At 44.8% G+C, this 20,754-nt stretch overlaps 1 protein-coding gene across 1 annotated transcript; it reads left to right on the top strand.

Annotated features, from left to right (window-relative positions):
• Positions 1 to 6,017: 6,017 nt before the first annotated feature.
• Positions 6,018 to 20,423, top strand: MSH6 (mutS homolog 6). The gene is made up of 10 exons (XM_066178100.1): positions 6,018 to 6,230; positions 7,788 to 7,990; positions 10,490 to 10,662; positions 11,819 to 14,357; positions 15,670 to 15,935; positions 16,479 to 16,596; positions 18,781 to 18,870; positions 19,412 to 19,566; positions 19,717 to 19,916; positions 20,267 to 20,423. Exons 2-10 carry the CDS (start codon positions 7,831 to 7,833, stop codon positions 20,346 to 20,348), a joined length of 3,783 nt encoding a protein of 1,260 aa, XP_066034197.1. The 5' UTR covers positions 6,018 to 6,230; positions 7,788 to 7,830; the 3' UTR covers positions 20,349 to 20,423.
• Positions 20,424 to 20,754: the final 331 nt, after the last annotated feature.

The raw sequence follows: 20,754 nt of genomic DNA, 5'->3' as shown, positions 1-20,754 counted from the left end.
TGAACATGCAGTTCTTGCTTCATTTCTCACTGCTGTACAAGTTCTTCTAAAACTAGTACAAGGAATCTGCCTGTCTGCAGACATGCAAAAAAAGCAAGCAAAGAGGAAATTAATCATCTTCTGCTACTAAAATAAAGGTGGTTTCTCAGCCCAATTACAGGACAATGAGTTACTGCATGAACAGTCTCTGATTTACATATGCTGGATGCTGACCAGCGGTAAACTTAGCACTGGGGAAAAATGCCTGTTAAATACACTTTTAAAACATTTTTCCAGGCCTATACAACATGAGTGAATTAGAATATGTGATTTTTACCAGCCTAACAGACTGATTATATTTAGGTCAGAATGAACTCAGTACTCATAAACATTTTGTCATGGTCATATTTTTCTAAAACTTAACATTTTCACTGGTTGCCTTATTTTGCCTTATTTTCAGCGTTCACCTCATGCTTAAATTCTCCTTTGGGGCAGCTTCTGAGGAAGGTCAACACCTCCTTCAGGCCTGTCTCTATCAGCACAATGAAACTGTTCCTGTGAATTGTTCCACTTCACAGTCTAAGATTGGCCTGGCAGACTCTGTCCCCGAGGTAAGACCTGCAAAGCACTTAGGTTACCTCTGATCACCTCACCGCTGTAGACATCAAAGCAGCTCAAGACAGCCTCAGAGAAAGGACACGCATTAATCAAATGAAGCAGTGGACTCCTCTTTCCACTCCCCAGAAGCTATTTGTATGCCAGAGTCATTCCAATTTTTTAATAGTTACTGGGTGTTTACAGCAGCTCTATAAAACCAGGAAAATCCCATGATCTTTGTCCACAGTCATTTCTTGTGGCAAAAATGAATATAAAAGATATTGACAATTTTTGAGAAAATGTGTTTATAATAAAGGAGAAGAGTGAAAATCACTACATTTGTTACAAATGTAAAATGCAAAATATTGGGATGATAAAATCTTAACAGTCTCGTTCAAAATGAGAAAATTCTACCTATAATAGCTAGCCCTTTGGGGTTTTTTTCCTCACTTACAGAGATTTCTGTTAGATCTGGAAGCAAATTTGTCACTCAGCTCAGCTGACACATAGAGAGGGGTAGTGCACACAGCTGGTGTTTCAAACACTTAACAAAGTGAAATTTCCTAGACTGCTCTTGACATTAACCCTCACAGATAACACTCTCCTAGAAAACTTTGTCTGAAGAGCTTTCAAAAGTTTGATATCAACATTTCTTTTTGCCTTGAGGACCCAGCCCCTGCCTGAGTGATGCTCCCTGCAGCTGTGCCTGCCTTCAGCCTTTCCTCCTGAACTGCCTCTGGATCCGATCCATGCCTTCACCTTGTCTAGGGCGTTGTGGTGACCAGCACCCTGCTCTGCCCACACAGCTCAATGTCCATGAGGAAACCAGGAATGAGTGGTGTCCCTCAGACTGGGACCGGTGGTACTTAATACCTTCATCAATGACATAGACAGTGAGATCTAGCGCAGCAGCAGAAGCAAATTTGCGGAAGACACTGAGCCAAGTGGTGCAGCTGCTGTTCCTGAGGGACAGAGTGACATCCAGGGGGACCTGGACAGGCTTGAGGCCCATGAGAGTCACATGAGAGTCACATGAAGTTACAACAAGACCAAGTGCAAGGTTCTGCACAGAGGCCAGGGCAAACTCCAGTACCAATACAGGCTGGGGGATGAAGGAGTTGAGAGCAGCCCTGCCATGAAGGACCTGGGGATCCTCGTGGATGAAAAATGGAAGGTTGTCCCTCCCAGCCCAGGCCATTCTGGGATTCTGATGCTGGGTCAGCAAAGGCTCTGTCTCTGCCAGGAGCAGCCTTGCTCCTGCTGCTCCCTAAGCCTCACCAATTTGCTCTTGACTGTACCTGGCAACTTCAAGAGCAAGACCCCTCACCTGAGAATGACTTTTCCTTCCTGTTAAATGTATCTTCCAAAGAATATTGAGAGATAGCAAACAGTACAGAAGATAAACAACCAGGCACCTGGCCTCAAGAGCACTTTGCTTTTCTGTTGTTGTAATTATCCTTCTTGATGTACATGACTTCATTTTTTTCCAGAAAGACCTCAAAATTACCTTGTTAGCCTTTCCCTTATTCCAGCAACTAACAATATAGAAATGAATTATTCTAAACTCTGGAAGAAAGCCTGAGTATAGCAGAGGGTCACTGTATAATCTAGAAAAGCTGTGTATAGCCAAAGTTGTTTCATTTTCAAAAACTCTAAGGTATTCTCTTGAAAAAAGACAAATCCTTGCCATTTCCACTGTTTCTAGAATGGAAAATGTTCAGAACCCCTTTGGGAGCTAATAAGCTTAGTTGAGGGCTGTGTGGGTGTATATGTGTATGCATTGTCAGGGGGAGAGAAAGAAAAGAATTACGATAAATCCAGCATTTTTTGGTGCTCAGATGAGTTTTGTGTAAAGTCTGCACTACAGCAAGTATATAATTCCCAATGGCTTTCTCTTCAAAAATAGGAAATTTAACAAAAGGGAGGAGGACAGAGTAGTTTGTAGAGTTTTCAGTAATAACACCTTTTGTAGCCTCCTATGAAACAACTTCAGACTTTCATGTTTTAATTATTCTAGAACCTACCCTGTTGAGATTGGCAGAAGAACAAGTAGAACTATGTATATTATGAGGGAGAAGACGAAGACCCTGTCCTAAAAACCCCCTCTGCTTGAGTTAGCATGAGTGGCTCTACCAGGCACGTGTGTGGATGGAGAAATTGGCACTAGGAACAAGCAGGCTGAAGAGAGGGGACGTGTGCGCCAAGCAGCAGCATCCAAGTGTCTGCCAAGAACTGAAAAGCTACAGAGACTTCACGGTCCTGCTGAATCCACAAAAACCGATAAACTGAGCACAGACACCCTGCCAAATCTGTCCAAATCCATTGGCATCAGCCATGGGGGTTGTACAATGCAGGCTACATCCATGAAGGCTGCTATATGCAGAACTACTAGATTGTCTGTCTATCTGTCTATGGATATGAATACATAAAACACACACATATATGTATAAATGACAAAACAAAATGATCTGGAGGGACTTCCTGAACATCCTGACACATCAACACACACCTCTGCTTTTAAGTAACCAGCTGGGGTTGGTCTCCCAACTCCTGCTCCACCCGTCAGTGCAGACGTTTGTGAACCACACAAGGGAATAAATAAATGCAGTGTGTAATGAGTCCCTTGCTATTGACAACTGCATAACAAAAAAACATACAATAAATGCTGTTGTGATCTGTGTTTTCCCCAGCCTGATCCCAGAGAAAAGGGGATATACAACAACCCATTACTGCAAATTAAATTTCTACATTTTTGTGGATAACACCTTAGCAAGGGTGTCTGATGTTGGATCCAGACTTTCTAAATTACAGGCTTAGGTATGTTTCCAGTGTGGCATTTTTCAAGTGGCTGTCACCATAAACGGAGCCACCATATTTCTCCTCTGGCCATCCAGACACAGACAGAGGGACACCCCAGACCTGGAGAAAGCCTGTTCCTTCTAAAATTATGGGAATGGAATTATGGAATGGGACAAATTAAGAAGTTGCCAGGCCCCTCATCCAAGTTTCTGGACCACGTGGTCTGAAGTCCAAGGATCACAGTCTCTTCTTGAGACATTCACAGTGTTCCCATACCAGTAACTTGTCCCTCTTCTAGCAGAGTCACCAGCACTGACTCATGCTCCTCCCAGCCTGAAGAAACCCCAGGACTACCAAACTCAACCCCAACAATAAAATGACTTCTGTGCCACTCATAAAATCTTGGCTCAGGCGGCCACCAAATTCAGGTGACCCTTCATGTTTTCCTGTCATCTCCATTCCTCATACGGACAAGAGTCATCTCCAGGGAGAATCTATCTGGAGTCTGATCAAAACAGTCTTTATCTTTAAAACTGGGCCTGCTTTCAGCATTCTCCCAAGTTTTTCCTCTTCCTGCCTCATCCTCATATACCTGCCAGATAGGTGATCACTGTAATTTTCCAGAAAAATTTAAATTGTGTTGCCTATTTACAGCAAAAAATTGAAAAAATGAGCCACCCAAACACTTGTACAGGTGCCTGTCCTGGTGAGTGCTTTTTACAGGAACCTGCTGAAGGGGTTATCCTGCAGCATGCTCCACTTCCAAGCACTTCATAAGCCACATGAAGTGGAATCTGTTGCATTCTTCTCAGGAAAATAAATGCCTTTGCTTTTGTACTTCAGTTTGAGGCAGAGACCACATCAGATTGTTTCTGGATGCAACAGATGACAAGTTAAATGGAAGTTGTACCTTGATGTTAAAAGGAAATAGATTTAGAAGGAACAGGCTTTCAAAACCCTTCCGTATCAGCTGGATTTGAAGGACCTCTTGTGGTTAAAGCCCTAACTTACATTTCCACATCTTTGCTGGCGGTGGGAGTGCACCTGTAGCTTTTTCTCCTACAGTTGTGCGAAAGGGAAGGAGAGGCTTTGGCTTGAAATGCTAAGCAGCAATGTTAGTGAAAGGAAAAGCTGTGCTAACTGGCATCTGGTGACAGCAAATAATTTTTCTGTGGATTTAAGCTTATAAAAATCAGTTATTTTTGGTCAGTGCTCCTTTATCTCAAGCATACCAGTCAAGAACCATGAAATGGAGTTGTCTTACATAGTCACAGAACCACAGAATACTCCGAGCTGGAAGGGACCCACAAGGACATTTCAAGTCCAGCTCCTGGCCCTACACAGAACAGCCCCAAGAGTCACACCATATGCACCATGTGTTATAATGCATCAGAAATTTACTTTTAAAGGACATAGCCTCACCAAGTAATATGAAAAAGAACCCCCCAAACCATAGGAAGAGATCCTGTTGTTTTAGCTGCCACTTCTTAGCTCTGCTGTGCCTCTGTCAGCGAAACCAGCTGAGAAGTGGGGCTGGCACCCCTCCAAGTTTCTCCTCTGGCCACACACCTGCTTCTCCTCTTCCCACCACAGCGCCGCAGGGCAGGAAGGAAGTTCTCTGATGCCAGTGCTACAACTTCTCCTTCCCTGAGGATGTTTTTGCTGGATGGCTCCAGCTCATGCCCTCACACCATTAACCATAACAAGCACTTTTGGCCCCATGGCAAGCAGGGAACGGGGTTTGGAGGGCAGTAGCTGTTATTCCAAAATAGGTTCTTTGACTTGGTATGCGAGAGGCCAATCCACACAGAGTTGAGGTACTTGATTTATTCACAGTACTGCACAGAAAGGGGTGCTGGGTGGCAAAGCCACAATGCCAGCACGGCAGCTACCAAAACCCTTCAGTATTTACACATATTAGTAAAAAAAGGCATTAATGTTCATTGGCTAAAAGTTACATAGTTCTCTTATTCATTAGTATTCTATCTTCTGCTTATTAATTATTCTCTCACTTCTTCTGCTAATTAGTCCCGTACTCAGTCTTTCTCTTCTTTTGGGTCAGTGGGTTTCTTGGGTCCGTGAGTTGGTGGTCACCATCTCCTCCTGCCAGAATTACCTTTTCCCCAGCTGGAGCTGATACAGCAGTTGCTAGCTGTCTTTTTAGTTTTGGGGTCCTGCCAAATGTCCTTGTTGTGGCCCAGAAATTCTGCATTCTTTGTGTCCACTATGAGCCACACATCCTTCTTCCCAGGCTTTGTTAACCTCCTCCGAGGTTGGAGATCACCTCGAGCCCTAAACCTTAACAAGGTAACTCAACCCACACGTGATTTGTCTTTTTAACACCTGGAAGTCACTCAGGGATTGCTTGTTAGCTGCTGTTTCAAAGGAGTTAAATCTCCTTTCGTGTTGATTAGGCTTGAAAGCATGCGAAGATCAGACATGACAAAACGTCCTTTCTCACGAAAACGTCACGTCCCACGTTTTGCGCCCACACGGACAGGCGAGCTCGCCGGGCGGAGCCCATCCCTCAGCGTTTCCCGCCAAGGCGGAGGGCGGGGCGCGGCGGGGGCGGGGCGAGGTGCGTGCTCGGCGCGGGTTTGGCGCGCAGCGCGGCCCGCGTTTCTCGCCGCGGCCATGTCTCGGCAGAGCACCCTGCTCCGTTTTTTCTCCAAGGCCGCCCCGCCGCCGGCCGGCACCGAGCCCCGCACCGAGCTCCGCCCCCGCCGCGCCTCGGGGGAGCGGAATGGCCTCCAGGCTGCCGGCAGCCCCCCGGGCCGGGCGGGCCGAGCGGCGGCGCGGCGCGGCGAGAACGGCGAGAAGGGTGCGGGGGGCGGCGCGGCCGCCAAGGCCCCCAGGTACCGGCGGGGACTGGGGAGGCCGCGGAGCGCGGCCCGCGGAAGCGGAGGGCGGGAGGGGGAGGCGGGACGGAGGTGCAGCCGCCGGTGGTCGGAGCGGGACCCTCGGGGTGTCCGTGTCGCCGTCCCCCCCGTCGCTGCCCCAGCCCCCGCCGTTCCCTGGCTGTGGGGCCCGGCCCGGCCCGCGGGGCTGGCCCGGCCCGGCCTGTGCTCCCGGCGGGCCTGGCGGGACAGTGGGACACCCGCGGGGACGGGGGCGTGCAGTTGGGTTTTGCTGTTTGGAAGCAGTGTTGCACTGGCGTTGTAGATTTGCTTTCCGTGCTGTATCATGGAATGACACAGTGGGTCAGGCTGGAAGGGACCACAGTGGAGCATCTGGCCCAACCTCCCTGCTCGAGCAGGGTCATCCCAGAGCACAGGATTGTGCACAGGATTGTATTCGCAGTTTTGAATATCTCTAGTGAGGGAGACTCCACCTCTCTGGACAATCAGTTCCAGAGCGAAGTCACGCACACAATCAAGAAGTTCTTCCTTGTGGCCTGGTGGAACTTCCTGCCCTTTGTCTCTTGTCCTAATGCTTAGTACCACCAAGGGAAGCCTGGCTCCATCTTCTTGGTAACCCTCATTTAGTTATTCATACATATTGATGAAGTCCCCTCTCAGTCATCTCTTCTCGAGGCTGAACAGGCCCAGCTCCCTCAGCCTTTCCTCTGAAGAGAGATGCTCCGTTCCCATAATCATCTTTGTTGCCCTCTGCTGGACCTGCTCCAGGAGCTCCGTGTCTCTCTTGTGCTGAACACCATGATGGCAAGTGTCCCACATGTCAGCAAACTGAGTGTCACTGGTTGTTGGGCCACAGCCTGCAGGAGTGTCCCAGCCATCATCTGTGGGAGCAGTGTTTGGGGTGGAATCTCTGGGAAGGAGGAGAGAGGGAATAAAAGCTGCATCAGGTGCTTTGCTGTACAGGTGGTTTTTTATTTATTCATTTTTTTGTAGCCTGAGGGTTTTTTAAGTCTTACACTTTTCTTTGGGTGCCTGGTTAAAAAATAGTTTCTACAGGAAAAGGGGATGTAGTGACAAGATGAGGGGGAATGGCTTCAAACTGAAGTAGGTCTAATTAGATATTAGGAAGAAATTCTTCACTGTGAGGTTGGTGAGGCACTGGGAAAGGTTCCTCAGAGAAGCTGTGGATGCTCCATCCCTGGAAGTGTTCAAGGCCAGGTTGGATGGGGCTTTGAGCATCCTGGTCTAGTGGAATGTGTCCCTGCACAGGGCAGGGGGTTGGGACTAGGTGATCTTTAGGGTCTCTTTGAATCCAAACCATTCTATGATAAATCTGTATCTCTGTGGGGATCTGGCAGATCTTGGAGGAGCAAACCAAAAAAGTTTAAGGGAAGCATTGGTGGTGGTATGGAAGAACTGTATAATCCAGGTTGCACCCCCTGGGAGGCTTCCATAAGAGGGCAAAATGCTCGGCAGCAGTATGCAGTAACGTTTATGAAGAGAGCTGTTCCAAATGTCTGTGTTCCTTAAATGACACATTTGTTGTCTCTGCAGTGTCTCCTGTGAGTATTCTCCTGGGGACCTGGTGTGGGCCAAGATGGAAGGTTATCCCTGGTGGCCATGTCTCATATACAACCACCCCACTGAAAGAACAATAGTCAGAGGAAAAGGAAAATCCACTCGTATCCACGTGCAGTTCTTTGATGACAGCCCTACAAGGGGTTGGGTCAGTGTTAAATACCTGAAGCCATATAAAGGTAAGAGATAGAAACAAAACTGTTTGAAATGGAAATATGCCACTTGTTTTGGAATTACAGGCTTGGAATATAGGATATATTATTCTCAATAGGGAAAGAGCAGCAAAACCAAGAGTAGAACTGAATATGTTTTGTGCTTTGTAAGTGACAAGTTTTTGAGGGTTACGGGTACATTTGTGTTTATACAGTTCTTGAAACATAAAACACTGAGGCCTTTCGTTTGTTAGATTAGAACACCTAATTAAGCAAACTTAAAGCTTGCTAATGTTTTAGAGATATTTCGTTTATTTTTCCCATCAGTATAAAAATTATGTAAAAGATAAATCCAGTATTTCCACTTCTAGCCCTGAAATCCTTAAAATATTAGGAGTGTCAAACCCAGTTTTTAAGCAGCTATTTAGGAACTACAGTATGTCCAGAATTAAAAGGCTAGGCCCAGGATGTTGGGTAAATAAAATTAATTCTGCTGCAGTGTTTCTTCCCAGCAGTTCAGCAGTTTTGTAAATAGAGTATATAACTTGAGAATTGAGTGTTGGTGAGGGCAGTGCTTTTAGTTACAGATCAGAGTTGGTGTTTGTGATACTGAAGAAATGACTTATGAACTAACTAGTGAAAATCAAATGTAATCAATAGTTAACATTTTATATAATAAATCTCACCTTTTTAATAATCATAATCCATTTCCCCCTTTTTTTCATCATTTTACTGTTGCTGAAAACAAAATCATTGGCTGTAAACTGTCATGTGTAAATCATATTGCTATAAACTGTCTTGTTAGTCAGTCAGATACTTCATATGTAATACAGTATTTCTGATGCCCTGTAGGATTTGTGTCACTGAAAAAACCCTGAATTAAAACAGTTTCTTCCTTTTTACAAGTCAGAGTTCCATCTTATGTGATCATGTAGCCACTTTTTTGTCTCCTCTGTATTTCAGTGTACTGCACTTCAGCCATAGTTTTGAATTAAAATGGTAATGTTATTGCTATGAGTATTAGCATAATTTATTGTAAGTAAATTGGTCCATGGTTATGTATGTCTTTCCCAAAAGTATTTGAAAACAATTGAAGTATTTTAAGAGCTTGCAATTGCACTTAAAAGCAGATACAGGTAAGGGGAATTAATCTGTTTACCAAAAGAAAATTGCCAAAAAGAAGTTGAAGTACAGATACACAGATCTATCACAGGAAAAGCGTTGAATGCACAACAGAGTAAAAATATTTAAAATACTTGGTTTGCTTTAAATTCAAAAAAAAGCATCTTTATATACAAAGGAAGAGTGTTAGAGTCTTTGGGTAACAAAATGGAGTCGTTTCTTGGGTTATGTTATTTTTTGTACCTGAGTAAATGCAGACAGGGCAGGGCCAGACCTCTAACAGGTGGGCATGGAGAAGTGGAGGTCATAGCAGTTGGTTAAGTGAATATGCAGGTGTTGCACACTTGAGTGTGCAGCTCAGTTATGAGGAGATTTTTTCTCCTTATGTTGTTCAGTCACATTTAATATTAATGCAAAATATTTTTAGACTGCCTCATAGTATTTGGAAAACTAAAAGGGAGATCTGCAGTTAATTGTTAAAGTGTTGCCTTTGTGCTGTAGAAGCAGCTACTTGTAACGCCCTGCTTTGCTACTGCAAACTGGGAGCTGATTGTGAGTTAGAGTTTTGTTTGAGTTGTTTCTGGGGTATCAGGCCTCCTCCAAGGCTGCTGCCTTTGTCTGCCACTGGTTTAGAGCTGAAGCTTCAGTCAGTAGTGGTGGATGATGGGGTTCACAAGAGTGGGGAAAAGGACCTGAAATCAGTCTGTAGATTGGTTGGCGTTGGGTTTTTGTGCAGGTGGTGGCAGGAGGAGCTGTGGTGCATGGGGGCTGTGCAGGAGGATGAGGGAATGGAGCAGTTATTAATAGCAGGCTTTGTTCATGGCCCTGCAGTGTCAGGCTGAGTGGGCAGTGCGATTTGCCATCAGCTAATCTGGCTAATGGGCTGGGGCTGGGTGCCTGGCTGCTCTTAGAGCAGCAGTTTGGAGGCGAGCAAGCTTTTAGGTCTGTGCCATGGGTGGCTTGTGCCTAGAAAGTGAAGATAACTGTGGTTGAAGATACCTGTCATTGCCAAAACAGCCTTGTGGTCTCAGTCAGGTCTGTCTGCTGCACTGCCAGTGTGAAGCGTAAAATTCAGCACTAACTACAGTCAGTGTGAGGGTGTTCAGAGCTCAGCTTAGGAGCGCTCATGTGTGCTAATCAGTTACAGAAATAGAAGCAATTCTTCAAGTGTTCATGTAGGTTGGCATTTCATTTGTGTGTATACTTTCCCCAGGGGTAGTTTATCAGGCTGAAGGAGTGATAGGTTGCTGTATTTAAGAAGTGGTGGGAATGAGTGGTAGCAGCACAGAAGTTTAGTTATCTGAACATGAATGTTAGTTGTCTGAATACATTTAAAAGTGAACTATGAACACTGACTAAATGCTGGACCGGCATCAGTTCCTAACAAATCTGTGGTTTTTACAGGTTCATCAGACAGGGAAACGATGAAGGGAGGTATGTTTTACAGTACAAAGCCTGAAATTAAAAGAGCCATGGTGCTGGCAGACGATGCCATGAGCAAAGATAAAATGAACAGGCTTGAACTGGCAGTGTGCAATGAACCTTCAGACACAGAGGAGGAAGAGGAAGAAACTGAGGTAAAATGTTTCTAAATTGCTGTCATTTGCAGAAATATTGCTAGAACTTGGAAGCTGTGACTTGGAACTAAGCATGGAATATCCTGCAATTCCCTGGTACAGTAATCACAGCTTATCTCATTGTTAATCTTGCACGTGTATGTATCCATATGTCGTTTTTTGTGCTGCTTCTGTGTTGTCAGGTCATATGCTGGTCTCTCATCTTTTCTAGTTGGAAAGACAAGTCTTTTTGATGTTCTGTATGGTAAGGACTGACCTCAGAATCTACTTAACTTCTCTGACTCTCTTCCCTCATCACTCCCTGTTGACCCACTTTTTCACTCAGAAATGCTTTTTTCTGGTGCATCATTTTATCTTCTCTGTCTGCTATTCATAGTCCAAGTTGCCCTAAGTTTGATCTGAAGTTTTAGTGTGTTTTAATGTATAAATTTCTAGCTTTTTGACTATTCATCTAAGGCATTAAATTGAATTTTTGGATCCTACCCTCATCTTGTGGAGTAGCACTAAAATACCAGTTCTTGCACCGTTAAGACCAGTCTTGGTGGAGTAACTAAAAAGTGATGCTTTATTATATTATATTCATGTGTTGATTCAGCTGTTGTTTCAGTAGCACCATATGCCTTGTAATAGATTTCTTTGGTGTGGAAAGGTATGAGGAAACTGTCAGTGGAATAGTGGTTTCCCTTAGCTCCTCATCAAGTCAGTCTCTAGTGTGACAGTGCCCTGAGGGACAGGTGCCACTCCAAGCATCCTGTTATGTGCAGTGCCACTTTGTACTCACTGCAGTCCCTCCACTGGTGGTTTTCCATTAAAGTTAGAGGATGAAAAGGCAAATAATGGATTTGCTTTTCTTTCTCCTGCACGTGTCATATTCTTTTTTGTGTATTTTAAATGCTTTGTTCATCCGCATCACATATGCACAGTAATGAGTGAGTCTAAAGAACACAAATAAGAGTAATTATGCCACTGGCCAGTAGCAGTTAGTTATCCAGAAAAATCCTGAGTTCTGTTAATGTAGATGGAATTGGCTGTGACTCTGCTGTCTCTTGCTTGAAGCATCATAGGCACTGCGTTATTGCACATTTTTGCACTTCTTTATGCAGCGGTATCTTTGTAGCCAGAATTATCTGCAGACAAAATAATTTATTTTTTTCAGGAGATGAGTGAAGATGCATCAGGCAACAGTGAAGACTGCAATAGTGAGGAGGATGTGAAAAGCAAAAAGCGAGTGATGAGCAGGAAAAGAGCTGTAAAAGCCAAGAAAAGGAGAGTGTTGGATTCTGACAGTGACCACGATGGCTCTGATGTGGAGTTCAAGCCTGATGGGAAAGAAGCAGCAAGCAGTGAGGAAGCCAGTAGTGGGGTGGATGAAAACGAGTCTTCTGACACAGAGGCAGAGAGTGTTGCAGAGAGCCCCATAAAAGTCCCTTCTAAGCGAAAGAGAAGCGAGGTGAAAAAGCCTGCTAAAAGGAGTAGCTTGGGAAATGAATGTTCTGAAACACCCAAAAGAGCAGCAACAGTCTCTTCAGAAGCCAAGTCTAAGCTGACATCATTTGCAGCACCTGAAAGTTTTGAATCTCAAGCAAATGCTTCCAGCGGAGGCACTGGTGGCATCTCAGTGTGGGAACATGAAAAGCTGGACTGGCTGCAAGAGGGGAAGAGGAAAGATGCACACAGGAGGCGTCAGGGTGACCCTGGTTACGACCCCTGTACTTTGTATGTGCCTGAGGATTATCTCAACAAGTGCACGCCGGGTGTGCGGAGGTGGTGGCAGCTCAAAAGCCAAAACTTTGATGCTGTGATTTGCTACAAGGTTGGAAAGTTCTATGAGTTGTATCACATGGACGCGGTCACTGGCGTGAATGAGTTGGGCCTGATCTTCATGAAGGGCACCTGGGCCCACTCAGGTTTTCCAGAAATTGCTTTTGGCCGGTTCTCCGATGTCCTGGTGCAGAAGGGCTACAAGGTGGCGCGCGTGGAGCAGACGGAAACGCCTGAAATGATGGAAGCGCGCTGCAAGTCGGTGGGGCACTCGGGCAGGTTTGACAAGGTGATGCGCCGGGAGATCTGCAGGATCATCACCAAGGGAACCCAGACCTACAGTGTCATGGACTGCGACCCCTCCGAGAACCACAGCAAGTTCCTGCTGTGCGTGAAGGAGAAGTCCGACTCGGCCGGGACACGTGTGTACGGGGTCTGTTTTGTCGACACCTCCATGGGGAAATTCCATGTTGGCCAGTTCCCAGATGATCGCCACTGCTCCAGGTTTAGGACTTTGGTAGCTCATTACACCCCTGTGCAGGTGCTGTTTGAGAAGGGGAACCTGTCTGTGGACACACAGAAGATACTGAAGGGCTCGCTTGTTTCTTGCATTCAGGAAGGGCTGACCTCGGGTTCCCAGTTCTGGAATGCATCTAAAACACTAAAAGTCCTTCTTGAGGAAGGATATTTCAAGGAGAAGCAGAATTCTGAAAATGGATGTTCTCTGCCCTCTGTAATCAAATCTCTGACTTCAGAGAATGACTCCCTGGGATTAACTCCTGGTGAAAACAGTGAATTAGCTTTGTCAGCTCTTGGGGGATGTGTCTACTATCTCAAAAAATGTCTCATTGATCAGGAGCTGTTATCACAGGCAAACTTCGAGGAATATGTCCCTGTGGATATTGCTACTGCAAAAGCCATGAGTTCAAGTAGTCTGTTTGCCAAAACTGGCCAGCGGATGGTGTTGGATGGTGTCACCCTGATGAACTTGGAAGTCCTGCAGAATGGAACCAATGGAACCACAGAAGGTACTTTGTTGGAAAGGATTGATTCTTGCTGTACGCCATTTGGGAAGCGACTCCTGAAACAGTGGCTGTGCGCTCCGCTTTGTAATCCTAAATCCATCAATGATCGTTTGGATGCTGTTGAGGACCTCCTGGCAGTGCCAGATAAAATGTCTGAAGTCAGTGAGCACCTCAAGAAACTGCCTGACCTTGAAAGACTGCTCAGCAAAATTCACAGCATCGGGTCACCACTCAAAAGTCAGAACCATCCTGACAGCAGGGCCATCTTCTATGAAGAACTCAAATACAGCAAAAAAAAAATCGCTGACTTTCTGTCTGCCCTGGAAGGATTCAAAATAATGAATGAAATTGTCGAATTCATGGAGGAGATTGCTAGTGACTTCAAATCCAGAGTCCTGAAGCAGCTGGTCACCCGCAAAACCATAAATCCCGACGGCCGCTTCCCAGACCTGAGTGCAGAGCTCACAAGGTGGGACACTGCCTTTGATCACAACCATGCTCGGAAGACAGGAGTGATTACTCCAAAAGCAGGTTTTGACACCGATTATGACGAAGCACTACAGGATATCAGAACTATCCAGGAAGATCTTCGGAAGTACCTGGATAAGCAACGCAAGCTGCTTGGGTCAAAATCTGTGCAGTACTGGGGGACAGGCAAGAACCGGTACCAGCTGGAAATCCCAGAAAGTGCCATATCTCGTAACCTGCCCGAGGAGTACGAGCTGAGGTCGAGCAGGAAGGGCTACAAGCGCTACTGGACCAAGGAGATCGAGAAGATGCTGGCTGCGATGGTGAGTGCCGAGGAGCGCCGCGACGCCGCCCTCAAGGACTGCATGAGGCGCCTCTTCTACAACTTCGACAAGAACAGCAAGGACTGGCAGACGGCTGTGGAGTGCATTGCTGTGCTGGGTAAGAGCTCTGCCTCCTTCTGACCGGCAGTAAAACTGCCCCTGTGGTGATGAAATCTGATCTGGGGAAGCTTGTTGCCAGCTCTCAACTTGTTTGAAAGCTGTTGGTTGTGGTAACAGTGTTGATAATTAAGGGTGATTCCCTGTTTCCTTCCTGTCACTAAATAGCAGGACGGTTGCTGGGCCTTGCAATGTTAGCAAGCTCTTTCTCCATTCCTGTTGTGTGGTTGTAGATGTGCCGCCAAGTGTTTCAGTGTAGCCTGGTGGGCCTCGCTGCTTCCAGAGCGCTGTGTGTGGATTAATAGCTTCTTATTAAATGGAGCTATAAAAATCTAACCTGCTGATAATCTTCCTTCCATCTGAGCAGGATGCTTTCTGGGCATCCTTTAAAAATAAAAGTGCTCAGTGTCAAGCCTTGAAGAAAGTAGTCTACTAAGAAGGCTTCCCCAAATCTTCCTTAAATTTCTGGGATAGGACAGTCTCCTGTATTCCTTTCTCAGGACTGGCATACTTCTGTCCTGTGGATTTTCTGCTAAGATGAGGCACTCTGGGATGTCTTTGTTCCAGGGAAAAATGAAAGCACTCTCTGAATGCCACTAGAGCAGAAAAGGGAGGGCAGGCAGGCAGGGAGTGTTGGCTAGGAATGGATTTGCAGGGAGAGCTGGGAAGGAGTCACATCAGCTACTCCACAGCCCAGGGCAAGTGCTGAATTGGTTCCCAGCAGAGAGGAATTCAGTGTCCAGACTCAGCTGTAATGTGTGTACATAAAGCCTCTAAAATCATAAAACAGTCTTTTTGTGTAGGTGATCAGTTTTTAGAACCACAGGGCTCAGCTAACTGAGAGGTCTTGTGCTACTGCTTCCTGCTGGACCAACAGAGTTTTAATATTTACACAGTTTTCCTCTGGCAACTTTCAACCAGAATTAGGATTCTTCACAAAGTAAATCACTGTCACAGAAGCTGATTTCCTCCTTACTTGTTCTAAATGAAAAAACAATGCAAGAAAATAGTATTTTATACGTGTACTTTTGAAATGAAATTATGTGGATTTTAAAGACTTTTAAACTAAAAAGAACTATAGGGGAGCATTTTTATCATGACATTTGTAGAAACCTGCAAGGAATGAGGGAAGACACTGTAAATATTTCTACCTTTTATTTGTTCTGGAATCCTTCTTGGATGTTTCCCTTATGAGGAAAATGGAATAAAATAGAAAAATGTTTCTGCAAAATTGCTGTTGAATAAGTAAATGAGTTTCAGTAGATGAAGAAATTTGAAAGTGTGACTGGCTGGAATTTCTCTTAACTTTCTAGATGTCTTGATGTCCCTTGCTCACTACAGTCAAGGTGGTGATGGACCCCTGTGCCGACCCATAATCCTGCTGCCTATGGATAATGCTGCTCCCTTCCTGGAACTTAGAAATTCCCGCCATCCGTGCATCACAAAAACTTTCTTTGGGGATGATTTTATTCCCAACGACATTGTGATAGGCATCGAGGATGAAGGCAGCAGCAGTGAGGCCTCCTGTGTGTTGGTAACTGGCCCAAACATGGGTGGCAAATCTACGCTCATGAGACAGGTGATTGTCACATGTTCCAGGGAACCTCTGGGGTTTGGGTGAGGGAATTAAAGGGCATGGGTGTCACAGGAGGTCCCAGAAGTGGGACCTTCAGGGTGTGCAGCAATTGTACAGGCTGGTAGAAAATGCCCATGTTCGGAAAGATTTTCTGCTTTAGGGAGGGATAAGTTTTATTTGTCCTAGGGGAGGTGGTTGGGAAAAAGTGGTAAGAGTACCATTTATCTTTTTCAAGTGACTTATCCAGGACTTAGCATCAGCTGGCAAAAGATGCTTCTGCAGGTTGAATAAGATGAAAATAGAGATCAGCAGCGAGATTGCTCTATAACACTGCTTGCTGTGATAATTTTTGTTTTGAAGGCTTTCAGAGTAGTTCAGTCCTGCCAGAGATGATGCTGCTGCAGCCTGGAGTTGCTAAAGCAGTGGGAAGCTTTAGCTACTGCAGTCCTTGTTTTAGGGGAAACACAGCTTCTTGCCCTCGCTGTGTGTGTGGAACTGAAGCTGCGAGAACCAGTGTGAGTGCCAATGTCCCTGTTTGCTGTGCAGGCTGGTCTCCTGGTGGTCATGGCCCAGCTGGGGTGCTACGTGCCCGCGGAAGCCTGCAGGCTCACGCCCATCGACCGCGTGTTCACACGGCTCGGCGCCTCCGACAGGATCATGGCCGGTGAGTGTCTGACACACAGCTGCACACAGGGCTGGTGACAGCAACTTTGCTCTTGCTTCAAGTGGCAAGTTGGAAAGGGGACAGTATTTTGCCGGGAGACTTGGGCACTCTTTTCTCTTCTTGTTGAGAGTGGAGACAGGATTGTACTTAGGCTTTATGTTTTTTGTGTGTGTCCGTTTGATTTTTGACGGCCTCAAGGGATCACTTCCTAATGAGTTTTAATATTAAAAGCCTAACTCCCAGCTGGATGCAAGTCTGAGGAATATTTTTTGTAGAACTGATTATATTCTACTCTCATCAATACCTTTTTCTAAATGTTCTGAAATAGGACAGTGATGTTGGGGCAGCTGTTGGCACAGGAGTTGTTTTTGTACCTTCTTGCAAGGACTGTAGAAGTGCCTTGTTTCAATCAGAATGCCTTATGTTTGAAATCTGATTTCTTCTGATGAAGAAGAGAGGCAAAAGTCCTTCTTAGAAGCAGTAGTTGATAGTTCTTGGAGTATTTTGTTCCTTTAATGGCAAGGAAAACACAAGTCGAGGATAACATGACAAGTGGAATGGTAAAGTGTGCCAGTGGTGATGGGCAAAATGCCACTGGGCTAGAAAAATAAAATGATTGTTGTGGTAAGAATAGTATCACTGCTCATTTAAGGAGAGCACATATTTTCTGTGATCTGTCTGCTGAAAAATGTGGGTCAGTGAATATGAAAGGAGTTAAGCCCACTGAACTTGTTGCACAGAAGGAATTTGGAAATGAATCATTCTGAGTTCTTAATTAAAAAAAATATTTACACTTCCCCAAATCAAGGCTTTTTTTGCAGCTAGAGAATGTTATTAAGGTTTTCTTTGCCCAGCTTGTCTCCATTTTGTTTAATTTCAGTACAAGAAGGCATCAGAAGTGTGGAAGAACACTGAAGTGCTTATGGTAGAGATGAGAAGGGCCCTTCCTTCAGGAGAGATGGTCTAGCAAAATGTAGCATTTTCAAATTTTTTTCAGTTAACTGAGAAGTGTACTTCTGATCTGACGTTTCACATTGTGAGGGTGAACACTGCACAGAACAAGCTTTGAAATATGTTCTTGATGCGTTTGTTTGCACACTGTGTAGATAGGAAAGCACAGCAAAAGTTGTTCCACGGCAGTCACTTTGTAATGGATGTCAGCAGGACTTCTATGAAGTTAATTTTTTTAGTAATACAATTTTAGAGCTTATTTCTGAAGAGAATAAATGGTTATTCTTAGATATTGTTTAAAACATATTAAATCCTGGTAATTTCTCTAAATAAATGCAGAAAATCAGGACAGTCCTTAATAATTCATATTGGGAAACTTATGTTAGAGCAAAGCTGTGTTCATGCAGCATGAGTACAGGAAATAAATGCTTACCTTTAATGGAATAAATTGCATTAAATGCTGCTACTTGTGATTATTTGTAATGATCCCCACAAAGAACAAGTAAATCCTGACTTTGTAAGCGTGCCTTTATCATGGGGAAGGGTATGAATAATTGTGTACTTTGGCTCGTAATCTGCTAAAACCAATTTCAGGTGTAAATATCAGGCCTTGCATTATCTGGGTTGCTGAAACTCCCATGAGATGCTTGACCCTTAGCAGGAGAATATTGCTTTTGTCATACTTAATTCAAGGAGGGCACATACAAATAAAGCCTTTGTTATCCAAATAGTTCCCTCATGACATCCTGACCCAACCAGTAATTCCAGTCTCTCTTAGATTTTTCTGCTCTTTTTTTTTTTTACTGGAAAGCCACACTTTTGGCCTGTCCTGTGCATTTAGAGCAGGAACAGGACAAAAATTCTCCTTATCTTGTAGCCCTTTGCCCTCTTTTTGTCTAGCTGTTACTTTTGAGTGGTGCTCTTAAAAGTAAGCAGGTGTGTTGGCCTGAAAACTTAATTAATTGTGTTTGTGCCTCTACCTGTACTCTAAAGGAACCAAAAGTGGTTTTTTTTGTTTTTTTTTGTTTTTTTTTTTTTTTTTCTGGTGAATGGGAACCTGCTGTTTTCACACTGGGGAAAAAAGTGTCATGTTTTTCTTCACCTTCAGTTTGCTATTGAGTTTCACTTTAGCTTAACCAAGATTCTAGTGCAGATTAAATGAGGTTTTAGTTGTGGTTCTCAGATCTTTGACTACTTCATTGCCTTTTTTTTTTTTTTGTCATTCCTTTAAAGGTGAAAGTACCTTCTTTGTTGAATTGAGCGAGACTTCCAGCATTCTGCAGCATGCAACAGAGCATTCCCTTGTTCTCGTGGATGAACTGGGTAATTAGACTATTTTGTAAGAGATGGAAGCTAAATCTGAGGGCTGAAAGACTGGCTGCAAGGTTTTTGGGCTGTCTGAATGGCAGTTAAGTACACAGGGCCAGTTTCATCGTAATGCTGCTGGTGTTTAACTGCTGTCTCAGCCTCTCTAACATGAACACATCTTGGGTGCCCTAGGAACTCATCACCACCTCCCCACCCCCAGTTATTATTACCCTATTTCCAGCTGTGGTTTCCTGCTTTTCTTTTGCATAATTACTTGTAGCAAACCTCAGGACAGCAGAAGCATCTTTTTTCTACAGTGCAGAGGAGGGTGATTGTCATGGGGCCAATACTCAGGTCACTTCCCAGAGATGGCTCTCGCCCTCACTGCTGTTTGTTTGTCTTGCGCACAGCGGGGAGGGGGAAAAACAAACACTACAAGTGCATTGCTGCATTTGTGTTTCGGGTGTCTGTCTCTCCAGCAGCATGTGAACCATGGATTGACCTGACTGTCTCTCTTGTGTTCCTGTGTGCCAATGCTGTCCTGTTGTGTCCCCAGGCAGAGGCACAGCCACGTTTGACGGAACAGCCATAGCGAGTGCAGTGGTGAAGGAGCTGGCGGAGAGGATCCGGTGCCGGACGCTGTTCTCCACTCACTACCACTCCCTGGTGGAGGACTATTCCCACAATGGGGCCGTGCGCCTGGGCCACATGGTACATGCCTGAGGATGGGATTTCTCCTGCTTTTCTGTGCTCTTCTGCCCCAAGAAATGGGTGTTTTGAGGACGGGACATGATGTCCCATGCATTTCTTAGGCTGCAGGTCAGTATTGCAAACTCTTGACTTGTGACTTGCTCTTCCTAGGCATGCATGGTTGAAAATGAGAGCGAAGATCCAAGCCAGGAAACAATTACGTTCCTGTACAAGTTCATTGAAGGAGCCTGCCCAAAGAGCTATGGCTTCAATGCAGCAAAACTTGCAGATATTCCAGAGGAAGTCATTCAGAAGGGGCACAGAAAAGCGAAAGAGTTTGAAAAAACAACCATCTCACTGAGAATATTTAGGTAAGGCCTTGAGTTTCTGTATCTAAGTTGCAAATTGCTTATAGGAACCCATTTTAACATTTGGGCAGTGGCTTTTGCTCCCTCACAGCAAGAGGGGCAGTTACAACTCCTTCTTGTGAACATCAGATGTTCACAGGGAGGAAGGTACTATGGGTGAGCACATGTGATGAGCAGATTTTAAGCCTTGGGTCACTGTGCCAGTCTGAATTTGCACACAGGTGCTGGGAGGTGCCACTGGCAGCCTTTACACCAGGCCCAGCATCCCATAGCTCCTAAAGCTGTTGCAGGAATGGAAATCCTAAGCTCTGCCCCTCAGTGTCTGTGTCAGTAAAGGTGGTTATTTCCCTCAGGTACCTGTGCCAGGTGGTGGATGGTGCAGCCAGTGATGCGGACGCGGTTCAGAAACTCATAGTGATGATCAACCAGCTTTAGGAACTCGCATGGGTTTCTCAAGAAGGTGGGAGCAGACAACATTATGATCTAATAAACTTTATTTTTTAAAAATGACCATTTTTCCATTGTCTTTCCTAGGAAATTAAACCCTTTAATTCATACCTACCCTCTACATAATGGTTATTGAGTACTCCACAATATATTAAGTCTAGATGTTATGGTACATGCATACACTTTCAGGCTTTTGATTACCCACTGTCACCAATACACATAAATGGAAAAAAGCTATGAAACTGTATAGGGCTGTATATATACTTGTCTCAGCTTCATTAGAGCAGGAAATTGCTGTGATTTCCAGCAGGTTATGTAAGTAATGTCCAGACTGTTCAAAAAAAACTATGAACAGAGTAAAGTACAAGACTGTTTTGAGGAGACTTTCTACTCT

This window comes from Chamaea fasciata, unplaced genomic scaffold, assembly GCF_029207755.1.
Source record: "Chamaea fasciata isolate MVZ Bird 193981 ecotype frontalis unplaced genomic scaffold, bChaFas1.0.hap1 SCAF_3, whole genome shotgun sequence".
In the NCBI taxonomy this organism is placed as follows: Eukaryota; Metazoa; Chordata; class Aves; order Passeriformes; family Sylviidae; genus Chamaea; species Chamaea fasciata.
Note: the sequence above shows the minus strand (reverse complement) of the source record. Positions and strands in the feature narration are given on the sequence as shown.